This window comes from Salmo salar, chromosome ssa16 (genome assembly GCF_905237065.1).
Source record: "Salmo salar chromosome ssa16, Ssal_v3.1, whole genome shotgun sequence".
Taxonomy (NCBI): Eukaryota; Metazoa; Chordata; class Actinopteri; order Salmoniformes; family Salmonidae; genus Salmo; species Salmo salar.
In genome coordinates this window covers 17,655,460-17,674,598 of record NC_059457.1, presented here as the reverse complement: position 1 = coordinate 17,674,598, position 19,139 = coordinate 17,655,460, and the positions used below count along the sequence as shown (strand labels likewise).

Here is a 19,139-nt window from a genome sequence, read left to right as displayed (position 1 = left end):
AAGAAGACATTGAATGTTCCTGAGTGCACTAGTAACAATTTACTTCAAACTGCTTGAAAAATTAAGACCTGAAAATTGTCTAGCAATGATCAACAACCAATTTGACAGAGCTTGAATAATTTTGAAAAGAACAATGAGCAAAAGAGATTTACCCAGAAAGACAGAAATTTAATCGCAGCCAAAGGTGATCGTAAAATGTATCGACTCAGGATGTTGAATAGTTATCTAATCAAGAACGTTTTATTTTTCATGAATCTGTTACAGCCATTTGAATTTTTCTTCCACTTTGACAGGGCATTTTGTGTAAATCGTTGACAAAAACTGATTAAATCCATTTTAATCCCACTTTGTAAGAACAAACTGTGGAAAACGTCAAGGGGTGTGAATACTTGAGGCAATATGTCACTATGAGCAATGAAAACAGAGCCAATTGCTCTTAATTGTTTTGTCTTTATTACACATTAAATAGGAGTGGTGAGATTCATGGCAAAAAAAAGACAGATTTGGAATCAGATCACCACTCAACACAGTGACCAAAGAGAGCTCTCTATGGATGTGTTCAACAGTGGTCATTCATTCACTCCCCTAGACCTGGACCCAGTCACTCTCCCAAGTCCCATCATACACAAGAGAGAGAGTACTGAAAACTCCATTAAAGCAACATTAATTTAGACACCAAAGAAATGAAGCACAATTTACAAAATGTGCACCTTTCAGTATCACAACTATACAAAAAGGTTGTTAAAATACAATCCAGGTATAAATGCTACTTCTTTTTCAGAAATCAGCAGTTGGCACGCAAAATAAAAGGGAGGTGGAACATTTTGGTAGAATTACTTTCTGTGATACAGTATTGTTAACAAATGGCATCCCATAATCAAAAATGTGCTAACAGTTCATATCTAACTTTAGGAACAAAAAGGAGGTAATAAAAGTGGGCCAAAAATGCATAAATCCTAAATAAATGTATTGTATATTATGTTTCACTTTAGAATCTCATTCCTCTCAAACAGCAGAGTTTGTAGCTGTTGAATAGATGTGACAAAGAAGCCTAATGCAGTCTCGGCTCACATGTATCCCGCTGCTGTCTGACTGAAGCACCCGATGCAAGCACAAAAAAGGCAATGTTTAAGAAGCCTCAAGGTAAAACCCTGGTATTAAGGTTGTGCAATAACGCTGAAAAACAACTATTCCGTGTTTTTATAAATTAATACTTTTTTTTCTCTAAAAACGAATTTAATGGTAATTGCCTCATTTACAGACATCAGCTCGTTACATCACTAGGAAGCAACAACCTTTAAGGAATACATTTGACAAAAATTATTGGACTGGACCAGTCATTTCACTTGAAATACAGCCCAGCAAAACCCACTCAACACCTTCCCACCCAAGCTCTAACCCAAAAAATCTAACTTCACGGGGAAGAATGAGAAATTTATATGAACAATACATTTTTGAACACTCTTTGCATGACAACGATTCTATGGGGGTGCATCTTTTGTAGAAGTAAAACAAAAACAAAATAGAGAAAGGAAGATCTGTGGTTGGACAAAAAGAAAAGAAGGCCTTTAAGATTTTCTTTGCCTAATCTAGCCAATCCAAAAACAGGAAAGTACGTTTATGGCAGCAATAAGTACAAAGGCTTGGGGAAATGTGCAAGGCATATTCTGTTAGGATGTGATGGGGTATTTTATGTCTTGCATCTGAAGACAGTAACTCCCTATTCTTTAAGACAGTTCACCTGAAAAAACACATATACGTCATTAGATTACTTGGTTTAAAGTTTAGGTTTAATTTAGGCATGCTATTTGTTTGCACTCAAAACAATTTGGATGTTACGCTGTAACAAGAAAGCCCAAATCTTGATTTGCTGGTTCAATAACTAAGATGAGGTAAAATGTGTAACTTCAGTAAAATCACTTGAATGGGCAAGGTTTGTCTTTCAAAAACACAGAACATGACACAAAATACACCAATCCTGAGGATGTGAGGGGAATTTCATCACGCAAACAAGATCTCTTGATGAACAATTAACTCATCTTTTAAAACGTTCAGAATGAGCAGGGTATATCAAATTGAATGATAAAACTACAGGAGACACTGGATTGTGTAGAGACGTTTGTTTAAGCAACATGCAGTGCCACTGAGCAACAACATTAGCTGCATGTCCTCTTCAACATTACTGAGAATCTTGCTGTTCTGATGCCTATGTAAAAAAAATCTATTTTGCTTCATACCTGCCACCTGGAGCGTTTCAGTTGTTGAAGAGGTTTCCCACCATTTAACAACTGGTTTCCACTCAAAAGATCAGATATGGTGAATATAGATTGACTCGAGGCCCGAAACACTATAAAAGCCTATGTGGCCCAACTGGACAGGAGCTCCTCGTTCCTGGCCCTAGTGGCTGTACCAGTATCGTACTGTGCCATTCCCCATTGACTAGTAAGAACACATTGCATGCAAAAAGGAAAGTCCTGTAGGCAGGAAATCACTACCCACAAATGACAAAAAAGCATTAACAGATTACAACTTAATTAAAATGGGTAACCGGGACATTTTTTAAACTAGATACAGTAGTAAAGTTCACATGCATGCGTCAAGTACAGCATGACATTATTGAATCATATCTAGGAGTTTAAAGTCGGAGGATGGGCATTATTACACACAGTGGCCGGGACATTTGGAATTTCCCCCAATCAAGTGTTGGTCCTGCCTCCCAGTTGTTACTCCTTGTCCAATGGAATGGGATTGAACTATTTGGCGTCCCATACTGTTAAGAGCATCTCATGCTTTCCAGCAGAGGGAAAATAAGGTTTTTAGGCTTGCTTTTTCTGTTGTCCAAAATTTCCCTACAGTTATGAACTTGGCTGTTGAATCAAGTCCTTTCGTTTTACTGTCTACCATCTCCTAATTGATAATCAACCTATCGGACCAACACTTCTGGGTAACTGGCACTAAACAGAAAGTAAAGCTTATTGGTTTCAAAATAAGAGAAAACGGCAGAAAAATAGGGTTCATTTCCATATTCAGTATTTTGGGTACTAAGATAAAGAGGCTAATAATTTAGCGTAATGTACAAAAATGTATTACGTGAACTGTTTTAACATTTTTTTTTTGTCTATCATGAAAAGGGGGCTGGTCATTATTCACATGAGTATACACTTTGTCTTGGACTTCTTTTTCTTCTTCTTGCCCTCCTTGCTCATCTTCTCCTTGTGTTTTCGGATTTCCCGCACTAATGTGTAAAATGCATCATCGACACCCTGGGGAAAAGAAAAGAAAAAGTTAAGGTTTGTTTTGAAAAAAACTCTTCTCAAAAACACTTACTTTCTCATCTGTGACTAACATGAAAGCTTGGCCAGATGCAAATGTTTGAAATGGAACCCCTATTCCCCAATATATTGCACTACTTTTGACTATATAGGGAATATGGTGACAATTTCAGTGTACACTCCTAGTATGCAGACCAACATGCGTTACAAATGTGCTCATTGCATATTGATTCGTTGGTAGGTGGATTTGTGGCATGAGCTGGCCCAGCATACAACAGCAAAGACACAATGGCTATATCAATGATGCCAAAGAGAGGCAGGGACCAAAAATAACCAGGTCTTTGTCATTCACTGAGCACAACATTGTCACCTATTGTATCAGAGAGGAAACCAAAGTCATTTCAGATTGTGAGATAGAAAGAACAAGACAGCGAAAGAGAAAGACAGAAACAAAGGACGTTATGTGCGACATCAATGCACACAGTTGCCCCAGGACTTCAGTGGAACATCTCCGTGCTGTCCTCTTAGTAATCACACTTCCTTAGTCACCATTTCAAGACTTCATTTCGGCCCAGATTATCACAACCGCCATCGGTCACACAGATCCAGTCTTACCTGCTCCCTCGTCTCTCACCACTGATTTGTCGAAGTTGAGCAGATTACAAAATGATCATCACCCACGATAGTATAAACATACCCCACAGAGAGATACAGATACCACAGGAGGAGAAACTAAGACGGACGCCTGGTTTCAAGGAGACCCCACAGCAGATCCCAGGAGGTTAGCTTAAATAGGGATGAATCCCACCCGCCAAGCAGCAAACATTACCACTTTCCCTGCTCGCTACCACACGGACGACACCCTCCCACACACCACAAATACACACCTGACGGACGTGAGGGAGCGCGGATGATACACACTTACCCCTTTCACATCACAACACACTTTTTAAGCTTGACGCAGCGCGGGGTCTTTTCTTCCTTGCTGAGCTTTTTCAGCCGGTACAGCCTGATCTCCCGTACCAGACTGTAAAAGGCATCCTCCACTCTCTGCAGTGCGAAACACAGCTCTCCTCAGTTAGGGGATACAGGGACACTGTTGACCCCTCAGTGTTCAAGGATACAGGGACACTATGTGGACTGTGTTTCCTCACAGTGTTAGAAAACATTAGGAACACCTGCTCTTTCCATGAGAGACTGACCAGGTGAATACAGGTGAAATCTATGATCCCTTGTTGATGTCACTTGTTAAATGCACTTCACAAATCAGTGTAGATGAAGGGTAGGAGACGGCTTAAAAATACTTATTTAACCTTTGAGACAATTGAGACATGGATTGCCTACGTGTGCCATTCAGATGGTGAATGGGCAAGACAAATGTTTTAAGTGCCTTTGAACGGGGTATGGTACTATGTGCCAGGCGCACCGGATTGAGTGTGTCAAGAACAGCAACGCTGCTGGGGTTTTCACACTCAACAGTTTCCTGTGTGTATCAAGAATGGTCCACCACCCAAACTGTGGAAAAAAGCATTGGAGTCAACATGAGCCAGCATCCCTGTGGAACGCTTGACAACTTGTAGAGTCCATGCCCCCATTAATTGAGGCTGTTCTGAGGGCAAAGGTGAGTGCAACTCAGTGTTAGGAAGGTGATCCTAATCTTTTGTACACTCAGTGTATTGGCATTCTATGTCGACCAAGTCTACATTTAGCTGTGTATAGGCTGATGTATAACTCGGAGGACGCATTTTTTTTATACAGTTTAAAACATAATGAATAATTGAACCTCACAGGGGAATGACAGGTACAAACGTGTGTGTATTATTTGTGATTTCAGTACAAGTGCAACACCAGGTAGCCGGGCGATTCGACCATCGGAGGAGTGAGCTGGAAGAGACCAATCAGCAGCCCCAGAAGGAGTTGTGATTGGACCGATGCAAAAAGTGCAGGAGAAGGTTCACCGACTGACAAATCACCACACACATCACAGCACCAGCCAACCACGCATAGCCTCACACGACACGCACCACTGAAGCCAAGCCAGCAACCACATAATCAAACAGACAATAGTGCACCATACAGCACACAATCACTTCCCACTGTCCATTAAGCATGATTATAAGCCCGCCACAAAACAATTACTGACAACTTCCCCTCTGTCGTGACGATTCAGTGACAAAGATTGACTGATTTGTTGATTAAAACAATGCCAGATCCATTATGGAGCCTCTAATGGTGAAAGAAAGCCACATTTCCATGACAGAGGAGCATGCACGGACACAGTAATTCAGAAATCAAGAATTCAACTAAGCAAAGGGACTGTAATTATGTACAGTACATTACCCGATACGTTTCCAAGCACCATTTAGAAACAGAGCACATTTGCCATTGATACCAACGCAAATCAAAAAGGCAGCTTGGGAGTCAAAAGAGGACCACGGCATTTTGTGAGATTGAAGTGGCCATGATTGTAAAAAGCCATTGCAAGGACACCTGACACAGCTGGTAAGAAGTAATCTTGCTACAATAAAGAAAATTGATCTGTGGAGAAAATGGTTGAATGGCTGCTGTGTTCACGCAAGCAAATACCCTTGACGCTACAAGGGCTCGATTTACTAAGGTGCAAAGTTATACCAGGTGCAAAGTTAGGACCGTTTTTTGCCCTTCTCCCCCAAGATGAAATGGAACAAAAATATAAAATAAAAGGTTGTGAGACATTAAGGTGAAGCGCACATTTCAGCTTATTAGAAGTTATCCCACATAAAAATAAAAAAAACTAGAGGAAACTTTTCACCTGTTTTAGTAATCTGTCTTCAACTAGATATGGAGTAGAGCTAATGTAGACGTGAAATCCAGACTGAATAACGCTACATTTCACTTTACTGAATTCAGTCTGGATTTCCAGGCTAGCTAATGGCCGTCATGTTAAAAACCAAGGTGATAGTTGCTGTTTGAGCCATGGCTGTGTCCACACAGCCCACTAGGGCTTGTGGTCTCCGTCTCTCACCTGTCTGGTTTTGGCCGAGGTCTCGATGAAGGGGATGCCGTAGCTGCGCGCCAAGTCCTGAGCCTGTTTGGTGTCCACCGTCCGGGACGGCAGGTCACACTTGTTTCCCACCAGCACCATGGGCACGTCTTCCGAGTCTTTCACCCGCTTGATCTGCTCTCTGGTGAACAAAGATGACAGGGAAGGCAAGGGTTAAATACCAGTGCAATGCTTTGGTCATCCAAAGTATGTAATGGACTCCTTTTTGGGGTTATTGATTTCACACACAACCTTGTTAAAGGGTTGGTGAAAGAGTGGGCTGTATAGGTCGAGAGTGATGTTGGCTTTGACACAGTTGACAGAATATGGTTGGCACAACTGTGTCTGCTTGGAAACAGATGCAACTATAGTCCGCTGGTTTAACTATAGTCCGCTGGTTTAACTATAGTCCGGCTTAACGCCATCAGTGCAATCGGCAGTAGTACTTCAGATGTTGTGGCAGAACCTAGCTCACCTATAGTGGTGGATGTCCTCGAAGGACTTGGTGTTGTTGATGGCGAAGACACAGAGGAAGCCCTCCCCTGTCCTCATGTACTGGTCCCTCATAGCGCTGTACTCCTCCTGACCTGCAGTGTCCAGGATGTCTAGCAGACAAGTCTCCCCGTCAATCACCACCTGCTTCCTGTATGAGTCCTGAAGGAGGGAGCAAGAAAGAGAGAGATGGATGGTTCAGGACTGGACACCTATGAATGAGCACATATTCATAGGTGTCCAGTCTACCTGACTAGGGCTCTGAAATCCTGTATGTAACTATATGGTCATAGAATGCTCATTTGATAAAGTTCCAAAGGAAATACAACAGTATTAGAATTGAAGAGAATGGATGGGATGACCAGGTAAGAGACTATATGGTCACCAGGGAAGAAATGCATTCAGTCTTCAAGCAGTCATAAAATGTATAGCTTTCAGAGTAATAATTTCTGACATGTCAAACGTCATCACGTAGCCATCTACAAATGTTAAACTGACTGAATGACACCATGTTGCGGATATTATATTCATACATTCAAATAGAATCTGGAGCACATTTTTACTTGCATTTGCACACAATTGTTTTTGCCTATTCTGATTGCAGATATTTTTCACACAGCTCTGCGCAGTCCTCTGTGCGGGCGGAGCAGGCAGCCACAAAAATTGTACACAACTTTTTTTCAAAGGAACTTTTCCTCTTGACTCCCAGGCATGCCTTGTAGTAAAAGACACGTGGTTGTACTGAAACAACTTTTTACCTCGATGGTGGGGTCATATTCATCCACAAAGTGGTTCTGGATGAGCTGGATGGTGAGTGCGCTCTTGCCCACGCCTCCTGCTCCCACCACCACCAGTTTGTATTCGGTCATCGTTCACCTGTGGGACAGAAGACACAGAAATACAGTCAGTGAATATAAAAATAAACATTTCATGAGCTACACACTAACTATCGACTAAACAAGAAATAGTCACATACATAGGGTTGCAGAATTCCAGTATCTTTCCCAAAATGCCCATGTTTTCCAGTTGGAGGATTCCTGGAATAAGGGAGGTAAAATCCACCAACGGGGAATACTCCACCTGGGACTTCTTTAAAACCCGCTATGTTTTTTTACCCCACTCCCGCCCACACGGAATAAAGCTGATATGAACCATTTCTTCACAGCCATCTGGTCAAGTTGTATTCATTCCTTATCAGTTAAGCTACTCTAAAGTGCTTGTGTGCACAGAGCCCGCCAAATGCAAAATTTGATTTTGTCCCGATTGTCTCCACATTGCCTTTCATTTGCAACAATGACCATCCTGTGTGTCTAGAGCTGCAGGGAATGCATACAATCACAGATCTCTGTGGATACAGGAATGTTTACATTCTATTCAATTTCATCCTGTGATTTCAGAGAAAATGCAACGAGAGGACCTAATATACTCTATTTTATTATAACATTGTTTAAAATGGGCTTATCAACAAGAAGGAGAAGATATGTAAAACCATGAGTGATCTTGGAATTCTGCAAAGGTAATTTACGTAGACTATTATATTGATATTATAGGACACAAGCAAGGTTCTTGCTCATAAAATGATGACTTGTCATCATTAACTAACATCGTTTGAACAGAGAATTTACTGATACAATTCCCTCAATCATCCCCATAAATGTTGCTACTAAATCTTCCTGTATCTCTAACTGTAACACAAATTCAATAGTCAATTGTGAGTAACAGCTACACAATGGGATCTGGCAGTAGACACACATGACGTTACTTTATGACCCCAGAAGTATCAAGCAACACTGCTATCCAGACAGTTATGTTAAAAAAAAAAAATTCAAAACACTTGTTCTCAGTTGAGGTTGACATTTAACTCAATGTGAGTAGCATCTCAAAATACAACGGAAATAGAATCACCAAATCACCTAGTAATTTCTGATAAAAACATAACAAAATAGACTGTCCAATCAATGATACGAATCATGGATGCTATATTAGACAATCAGTGCTGAACACAACACAACTGTACAGTATGTCAACAACACTGTACATTATGTCTGATACCCAGCACCTATGATCCAAATGAGAGCTAGGCGGAGCTGAGCACTCGTACCTTTGGTTATGGAATTGTATTATTATCTAATGAAAAATCGTTGTCCACATTAACATTTTCCTCAGTCAATACCACAAGCAAGTAACAGAATTGATACTCAGACATCTTACTTTAAAGTCTATAAATAAAAACCATTGATTTCAAAAGTTGAAAAAAACCATACAGCTCTATGCACAAGGACTACTTTACAATTTACACAGAGCATTTCACAAAAACATATCTACTGGAAGAACTGTGTAGACGCAAAGTTTGGTAACAGAATTACGATATAATCTCAGTTTTTTAAATTTATTTTTATGCGGCGATGTTTTCCAAAAACATAAATATCTTCCACATAATTAAGATTCCAATATGTCTGCAGAAAGAATGGGGTGTCAGCTATGACATTATACAATATTTTTGTTACAGGTAGGGTAACGGAATAAAATCATGGGTCCCGGATCTGTACTACAGAAATGCATAATTTATATGAATGTCATTCTCTCCATGGTGACGTATCCTGAATAGGTACATAAAAGGTAGAAATATATCATCCTTTCATATCCTGGCTATTATTGTAATGAGCTCCGCCCCCAAAACAAGACCAAATTTGGTGGAAATCAAACCGGACCAAATCGGAACAAAACATAGACGTCTACGTTTCACAAGTTCGGACATCACAATAGAGTTCAGTACAGTACATTCATTCTACAGTATGTACTCTACTTTTCTTCACTATACTGTGGAATCTTGTGAAACAGAAGTCTATGATTGGTTCAGATTTGGTCCGTTCACCAATCATGGACGGACGTCTATGTTTGGACCAAATCAAGGCCAGTCAGAAACCAAAAAACAAACTCTGTGGACATTGAAATCAAGGCCAGGGCGGACTGACCAAATTTCAACTACTTTTCAAAGTCCATGGATGTCCCGTGTCAGTCTGCGTGGATACTAGTTACAATAAATGGAAAGAGGGGGCTCATGGGTATGTGTCAGTAAGAGCTGGGAGAAGTAACCTACTCATTCAAGGGTTTTCTTAATTTTTTACATTGTAAAATAATAGTGAAGACATCAAAACCATGAAATAACACATATGGAATCATGTACTAACCAAAAAAAAAAAAAAAAAGTGTTAAACAATTCATAATATATTTTCAATTTGAGATTCTTCAAAGTTGCCACCCTTTGCGTTGATGACAGCTTTGCACACTCTTGCCATTCTCTCAACCGGCTTCACGAGGGTCAGTCAATGCGGAAGATTTCAAGAAATCTGAAAGTTTCTTCAAGTGCAGTCGCAAAAACCATCAAGGCTATGATCATGAAAACCGCCACAGGAAAGGAAGATCCAGAGTTGCCTCTGCTGCAGAGAGTATAAGTTCATAAGATTTACCAGCCTTAGAAAATCGGCAATTAACTGCACCTCAGTTTGCCGCCGAAATAAATGCTTCAGAGTTCAAGTAACAGACATGTGTCTGCATGAAATCAGGCCTTCATGGTCAAATTGCTGCAAAGAAACCACTACTAAAAGACACCAATAAGAAAAAGACACTTGCTTGGGCCAAGAAACACGAGCAATGGACATTAGATCGGTGGAAATCTGTCCTTTGGTCTGATGAGCCCAAATTTGAGATTTCTGTTTTCCAACTACCGTGTCTTTGTGAGACGTTGAGTAGCTGAACTGATATTCTCAACATGTGTGGTTCCCACCGTGAACCATGGCAGAGGTGTGACGGTGCTTTGCTGGTGACACTGTCAGTGATTTATTTAGATTTCAAGTCACACTTAACCAACATTGCTACCACAGCATTCTGCAGTGACACACCATCCCATCTGGTTTGCGCTTAGTGGGACTATCATTTGTTTTCAACAGAACAATGAAAAATAAAGAAAAACCCTTGAATGAGTAGGTGTGTCCAAACTTTAGACTGGGACTATATAAGGCAGAGGGTGACTATTTGAAGAATCTCAAATATAAAAATAATATATTTTGATTTGTTAAACACTTTTTTTGGTTACATGATTCCATATGTGTTATTTCATAGTTTTGATGTCTTCACTATTATTCTACAATGAGAAAATATTAAAATAAAGAAAAACCCTTGAATGAGTAGGTGTTCTAAAACTTTTGACCGGTAGTGTATGAGGGCGAGCGAGCGAGGGCTTGTTCAGACTGTTTTCACCCTCTCGCTTTGACCAGAAAGAGGAAAAAAAAAACAGTATGCCAGAACATAACAGTATGCCAGTGGAAGGGAAGACAGTAGCAGGTGACCCAACTGTGGTTTGTGACTATGATTTCCCATTGTAGCCAATTCAATTGCAGTAACTCTGTTACAGATTTCTGTAATTCTGTTACCGATTTGCCATCAGAATTACAAGTTTTAATCACTTAATTCATAAACATTGATTTCAGTAAAAACCCTAACTCATTGGTAGGTCTACCTTTACTTGTTGCTTCTGTGAACTTTCATTATCTTCCCTCCTAGTGAGTAAAATATCTTAAAGATGGGTTTTTTTTGGTAACGGAATGACAAGGCACGAGTCAATGTTTCTTAAACTTAATGGCAAATCATTTCTCCAGAACTAAATATAGAGTTGAAGTCGGAAGTTTACATACACTTAGGTGGGAATCATTAAAACTCGTTTTTCAACCACTCCACAAATGTCTTGTTAACAAACTATAGTTTTGGCAAGTCGGTTAGGACATCTACTTCGTGCATGACACAATTCCAGTGGGTCAGAAGTTTACATACACTAAGTTGACTGTGCCTTTAAACGGCTTGGAAAATTCCAGAAAATTATGTAATGACTTTAGAAGCTTCTGATAGGCTAATTGACGTCATTTGTGTCAATTGGAGGTGCACCTGTGGATGTATTTCAAACTCAGTGCCTCTTTGCTTGACATCATGGGAAAATCAAAAGAAATCAGCCAAGACCTCAGAAACAAAATTGTTGACCTCCACAAGTCTGGTTTATCCTTGGGAGCAATTTCCAAACACCTGAAGGTACCACGTTCATCTATACAAACAATAGCACGCAAGTATAAACACCTTGAGGCCACACAGCCGTCATACCGCTCAGGAAGGAGACGCGTTCTGTCTCCTAGAGATGAACGTACTTTGGTGCGAAAAGTGCAAATCAATCCCAGAACAACAGCAAAGGACTTTGTGAAGATGCTGGAGGAAACAGGTACAAAAGTATCCATATCCACAGTAAAACAAGTCCTATATCGACATAATCTGAAAGGCCGCTCAGCAAGGAAGAAGCCACTGCTCCAAAACCGCCATAAAAAAAGCCAGATTACAGTTTGCAACTGCACATGGGGACAAAGATCATACTTCTTGGAGAAATGTCCTCTGGTCTGATGAAACAAAATAGAACTGTTTGGCCATAATGACCATCATTATGTTTGGAGGAAAAAGGGGGATGCTTGCAAGCCGAAGAGCACCATCCCAACCGTGAAGCGCGAGGGTGGCAGCATAATGTTGTGGGGGTGCTTTGCTGCAGGTGGGCCTGGTGCGCTTTACAAAATAGATGGCATCATGAGGGAGGAAAATGATGTGGATATATTGAAGCAACATCAAGACATCAGTCAAGAAGTTGAAGCTTGGTCGCAAATGGGTCTTCCAAATGGACAATGACCCCAAGCATACTTCCAAAGTTGTGGCAAAATGGCCTAAGGACAACAAAGTCAAAGTATTGGAGTGGCCATCATAAAGCCCTGACCTCAATCCTATAGAAAATGTGTGGGCAGAACTCAAAAAGTGTGTGCAAGCAAGGAGGCCTACACACCTGACTCAGTTATACCAGCTCTGTCGGGAGGAATGGGACTAAATTCACCCAACTTATTGTGGGAAGCTTGTGGAACGCTACCCGAAATGTTTGACCCAAGTTAAACAATTAAAGGCAATGCTACCAAATACTAATTGAGTGTATGTAAACTTCTGACCCACTGGGAATGTAATGAAAGAAATAAAAGCTGAAATAAATTATTCTCTACTATTATTCTGACATTTCAGATTCTTAAAATAAAGTGCTGATCCTAACTGACCTAAGACAGGGAATTTTTATTAGGATTAAATGTCAGGAATTGTGAAAAGCTGAGTTTAAATGTATTTGGCTAAGGTGTATGTAAACTTGACTTCAACTGTAAGTGTTGATATTAGTTGGCAGGGGTCTTTACAGTTATGTTTTGATGCATTTCTAATACCTTTTAAGACTTTTTCTGGTAGATGTTTTCTAAAGACCCCTTTTCCATCTGTTCGACCAGAAATCAAAGCCATTACTTTTGCCTAATTTTTAAGATGGAAAATGGTTAAAAAAAAATTGGGGAAACTGAAAAATGTATCCATGCCTTCATTTCCCCAAAATACAGACTGTTTGCTTTCATTTGACACAATTTGATATGCTCCTCTGAACCTCACATGTTGGTGCTCATGGGTCCTGTTACATGGAAATGACCGGCAGCAAAATCAGACAACCCGATAGCAGAATAGTTGACCTATTCAATTGGTCAGCTTGTCGCATTCTGTGAGAAAAGCATATTCCTCGACTCTCAAAATGCGACGTCCAATCATTGTACAACATTCCTAAAGCAGTCCCGAGAAAACAGACCTTTGGAAAAAAAAAAACGTTTTGATGGCCACTGTTAAAAGAGGATCAAAACTTTCTACTTTCTCAACACCACAAAATGTGTGAATTGCACCATTTTAAAACCAGAGCTTTTAGCAGCAGCATGGTTTGTGCACAATAGTACTCGCTAATGGCGTTGAATGCCTAGGAGAAACTGGGGCTAAATGTAACATGTCAGGTGTAACAGGTAAGCCTACATTATATTCACAGTACATGATCCTTGGCTGAGTTCCAGTGGAATGTTTTTTGGGGACCTTCAAGCCATCAATATGTTGCTAACTAGCAACAAGATCATGTTTTAGAGTTTGTGATCTAGCTAACGATTAGCCCAGTGGGGTAAAAGCAGATGTGCAACCCTATGCCTCAACCTTATAGCCACTACGCTGCATCAGTTGGGCTACAGCAGGTGACAATCCTTATTGCTGAAGAGGACACCTTCCTGATAATATTGACCAACATGTTATTGGATTCATTTCTGGAGGGGGGGAAATGATATATGTTTGATGACAGCATCATTTAATTTTCATTCATTTCAGAGTAATGTCCTATTAACAATTCACCAGAATTGATCTTCTCACCGTCATTCTACAACAAAAATTATTGTAGGTCCCTCTGTGACCTGTAGTATGCAGTGATATATTGTTTAGGCTAGTATATATTGTTTAGGCTAGTATATATTATATCAAAGTTAGTGTTCCATCACCTTTTTCAAACTTACCTAAGGTCTACACTCATTTCTGTACTCCCTCAGAAAGGCCTACTATTTCTATTGTAAATGCCATTATAGGCCTAATCATCAGAAACTATGGCCTACAGTGTGAATAGGATGAATAAAGATTAATTGTGACATTGCAATTCTCCCACTGACCTAAAATTATTGTACAGTAGGCCTAATAACTAGGCAACCATGCTTACAATGTGGATGCAATATTGTCAACCATTTTCATATCCTTACACTGCATGAAATCGAAAGCTTGTTCATGATTGGCTAGTCATGACACCTGTACGGTCAGCTGTAATTACCAGTCATCAACAAAGTTGTCATGTCAGAATAAAGCACTCTCCATTAGTTTTCTGTTTTCAGATCAATTACAAGTTACTGTAAAATACATGCCAATATTGTAGGAATGTATTGTGAAAGAGTAGACAAATAGCCTATGAAAAACCCACTGTGTCCATTTTATGCATATTGCCTATTGGCATAATCTGATGTTAGACAAACAGCCATTTTCATTGGCAGTCAACCAAGGCCTAATACTAGCTACTACTGGCTGGGTTGTTCCACCATTTTAGTGTAACTTGGTGGTGAAAAAAAAAAATGTAAACTTACATTTCACCATTCTGTCATAAAGAGCACATGTAAAAAAAAAAAAGTTAAAAAAAATAAATGTTTTTTTAAATAAACATATTCCCATTTTAAGAAGAGATATAAAAGAAAATGACTACAGTGAGTGTTTATTAAGTGCCAAATAAAGTAGCAGGGTTGACCGTAACCAATTCATAGACAACCAACTACCTTTAGCGCCTATTGACGGTAGTACATGCATCTTCTGGTCGGGGAAGTTTGGTTAGAAGCCCAGACGCTCGTTCTGAACGTTAAAACGCATTGCTCCCGGTACGGTTTTTGAAACATAAGGACCATATTTTTCCTACCAACGTGAAATAATAACAAAAGGATAAAATTACTACACACCTTTATAGGGTTGATGTTACAGCTCTTGCTTACAGAAAAGATAGGTGACCATTATGCTAATTAGCTATCTAGAGTGCCCCGAACACCTGTGTGTGAGTGTAACTGTTGGCACACACAGCATATAGTCTGTGCAAAACTGCTACAGTAACTGCATCTGTTTTATTTGAAAGATTCTTTCTCACTGATATAAAAGATAAGGAGCATATCAGCATGTTTCTAAAACCGTTTCGCAAGCGATGATTATTGACGTTTCTAAACGTTAAAACAGTAAATTGTAGTTCACATGCAGCCAACCGTGGGCTGCATGTCAGCCATGAATCCCCTTGTGACAGGGGGAATGGAAGTTTGTTGTACGCAAAGGAGGGCCAATTGAATGCAAGCTCCACAAAAAAAAATGTAATTGTTCAAACAATTCTAGCCTGTCTATCAATCTAAAGGTAACAGGGTTGACGTGTTATGCTCGACCTGCTCAGTTTTCCACCACAAAACACCAGAAAAATGCCAAAGAGTAAAACCAGCTCAGCTGCTTTTACACTGATTACATCTTCAATTCTCTTTTGAAAAAAAATATTATTTTAAAAAGGAATCGTTTCTCCATATTAACAGTTCACGTAACAGGGTTTACCTTAAAATGAGGGACAGGGTTGTTGTTTTTTTACCTTAAATGAATCACTAATAACATTAAATAATGTCAAAGAAACAAAATAACTAAACATAATGATGGTGAAATCTTGGAGAAGTGTTTGGGTTAAGTGTGTTAATCTTCCTACAAGTCATGATGCACCTAGGGACATGTCAAAAAGCTGAAATGTTTTAATTCATATTAAAATCCAATTTATAGAATTTTCCATGTGGTCTATATTAAAAAGGGCACTATTTAATAACAGGCTCTTGAAATTAAATATTTATGCCCAATTAAAAAATATATACATATATCAAAAGGGACGCAAGAAGCACTCATTTCGTGGAAGGACCCAGTTATTTGAACAATACCTGTACATGTGAACTGATGAGTACAACCTTAGATTGGCCTACACCCTAATATTACAACTGTATAAAGTCGAGTTGTCTGTAGCCTACAATTAACTGGAGTAGGTCCACAATTATAGAGTAGCCTAGCATATGCAGATCCCATAAGTGTTAGTGAACTAGGATTGTCTTGCGCAAATTTCTTTAGCACAATGGATTGAATGTTATGCGTAAACCCGGTAGAACCTGCAGCATTCATGGGCGAGCGGATGAGTTTGAAGCCGCCATAAATACCGCATAGGTCTGCGCATTAAAGGGCCAGACATTAGGTTAACAATTGGGCGTAGTTTGTATTAACGATACTTTTAGCTGCAATTGCACAGGAAATTATGAAATCATTACAGGCCCAACCCTCAAATTAAGATATAGGCGAGGGGACACAATGTCGCCCCGTATCCATTGTGTAAATTGATACAAATGTAGTGATCTTTCCAATTGTTTTACCTATAGCGTGTGGAGTTCCGCGTCCGAAGTAGCGACCAAATAAGAAGTCAAGCAGATAATCCTCCTTTTTCACACGATCTCTGCATTTCCTACTTTACACTGAAACGGCCGCATTTGTGTAAATTGAACTTCTTTTAAAAAAGCAGACAAAAGTAAGGACATTAATCGATTTAACTTTCCATTTGATACAACGTTTGGCCTGCTACTCTCGATTCAGCTGAGGTTGGCCTGACGCGAATATGGGCGGATACCGGGTGCAGCGTCGTACAGTTTACCCAGAAAGCAAAGCAGGGGATTTCAACTGGTTTCGGTGATATCACTACACTAGTTTTGCAATAAGCATTATAAAGACGCTCACTTGTTCTCCACTCAATTCACTTATAGTTTACCTTAATATATTGTTCTGGTGGATGCTTGTGTTGGTAGACTGTGTTTTGAAACGTTTTGGGTCGATATGTTTTTCACAGATAGGACTGAGATATTTGCGCACAAATACATCGATCATTATGACTGTGTGAATTGAATTATTCTATCTAGCATCAATATTTCAAGACCTGTCTCTGGGAATAGATAGCCCTCTTCTTCCCAGTGAAGCGGGTACAACGGATGAGGGGGGGACCACTATATATAGGCTCTAAATATAACTGGAATGTACTGTAGGGACGTCATTCCCAAGCAAGGAAATGATTTGGCGATCCCTTTGTCAGTTTTCCTCGGCTTTCACTGGTATACCTTCAGCGCTGAATATGTGCATATAAATAGAAAGTGGGGGGGATACAGGACAGTATGCTCTGTGGTAAAAACAAACAGTTAACGTTAGGCTCAGGAAGGCCAAACGAAGAGACGGTAACCAATTCACACAAGTATAAATTTGCATTAGAACAAAATTACGCATGTGCGTAACAACTATGCAGGTTTATGTTTATTTTTTTTGTGTGGGTGTCAGACCGGGGCACCATTGCGCAAGACAGCTATGGACAGATCCATACCCCTCGCTGTTTGTGAGAATTCAAACAATGTATATCCTCAATTATTTTTAGTGACCAGTGCTTTGTCATACAACTAAATGTATCTGAAAAACCTATTTTAGGCACCTAGCCAAGATTAACCATCTGGATACTAATTACATAGTTATCAAATCAAATATTACACCATTCTGGAGACAGTATCCTGTGCACACTTAGTCATTCAAAAATAAATATAACTAAAATGTGAATCTCATATTTAAGTTAGAGGATAAAACGTTTGAGTTTCAGCTCTCTCAACCCATCTGAGAAAAATAATATAACATATCAAATGGATGGACTGAAGCATTGAGACTGAGTTTAGATGGAGCCACAAGGGGTCAGTAGGTCTCCATTTATGAGGTCGCAAACAATGCCATTGCCAATGCTCCATCAGCTGTTTTCATTCAGTCTTGTGTGGCATGAAGTATGCTCTGTGCATATTTATTGTTTTATGCTGTAGATTGATATTGAAAACAGTTTGTGGTAGGACCATTTAAGTTGCTCATAAATCTATGTATTTACATTGTAGTTACATAAGCAGATATAGTGTAAGTAGTCTCACGTGGTGTAGGAGACGTCTTGATTTATGTTTTCTTATCCTCTTAATTGTACATGCTTGAAATGCCACTGTCTGTAAATTCGCCATTTTCTCTCAAATGAATGGTCCACTCAATAACACAGAGAAAATACACTATTTTGCTCATTTGAATCCTGAGTATGAGGCATGCATTAATCCAATATAAACCTGATCAAAACGGCGATTTTTTGCTAAATGACCTTCACTGATCCCATAGTAGACCGGGGTCTCTACCAATGATTTATATATACACTAGATCAAATGAAATGTTATTTGTCACATGCTTCGTAAACAACAGGCGTAAACTAACAGTGAAATGCACAATTGGAATAAATACACAGTGAATAACGAATAACAAAAGTACATATCAAATCAAATCACATTTATTTATATAGCCCTTCTTACATCAGCTGATATCTCAAAGTGCTGTACAGAAACCCAGCCTAAAACCCCAAACAGTAAGTAATGCAGGTGTAGAAGCACGGTGGCTAGGAAAAACTCCCTAGAAAGGCCAAAACCTAGGAAGAAACCTAGAGAGGAACCAGGCTATGAGGGGTGGCCATTCCTCTTCTGGCTGTGCCGGGTGGAGATTATAACAGAACATGGCCAAGATGTTCAAATGTTCATAAATGACCGGCATGGTCAAATAATAATAATCACAGTAGTTGTCAAGGGTGCAACAAGTCAGCACCTCAGGAGTAAATGTCAGTTGGCTTTTCATAGCCGATCATTGAGAGTATCTCTACCGCTCCTGCTGTCTCTAGAGAGTTGAAAACAGCAGGTCTGGGACAGGTAGCACGTCCGGTGAACAGGTCAGGGTTCCATAGCCGCAGGCAGAACAGTTGAAACTGGAGCAGCAGCACGGCCAGGTGCACTGGGGACAGCAAGGAGTCA

At 39.8% G+C, this 19,139-nt stretch overlaps 1 protein-coding gene across 2 annotated transcripts; it reads right to left on the bottom strand.

Annotated features, from left to right (window-relative positions):
* Positions 1 to 433: 433 nt before the first annotated feature.
* rask (GTPase KRas) lies at positions 434 to 16,949 on the bottom strand. 2 transcript variants are annotated; one of them, NM_001173721.1, is made up of 6 exons: positions 16,662 to 16,872; positions 7,545 to 7,662; positions 6,770 to 6,948; positions 6,277 to 6,436; positions 4,198 to 4,322; positions 437 to 3,263 (listed from the first exon to the last, which is right to left on the bottom strand). In NM_001173721.1, exons 2-5 carry the CDS (start codon positions 7,653 to 7,655, stop codon positions 4,203 to 4,205), a joined length of 570 nt encoding a protein of 189 aa, NP_001167192.1. In that variant the 5' UTR covers positions 7,656 to 7,662; positions 16,662 to 16,872; the 3' UTR covers positions 437 to 3,263; positions 4,198 to 4,202. The 2 variants fall into 2 exon arrangements, with proteins under 2 accessions (XP_014003666.1, NP_001167192.1); XM_014148191.2 differs by lacking the exon at positions 4,198 to 4,322 and having other exon boundaries at positions 434 to 3,263; positions 16,662 to 16,949.
* Positions 16,950 to 19,139: the final 2,190 nt, after the last annotated feature.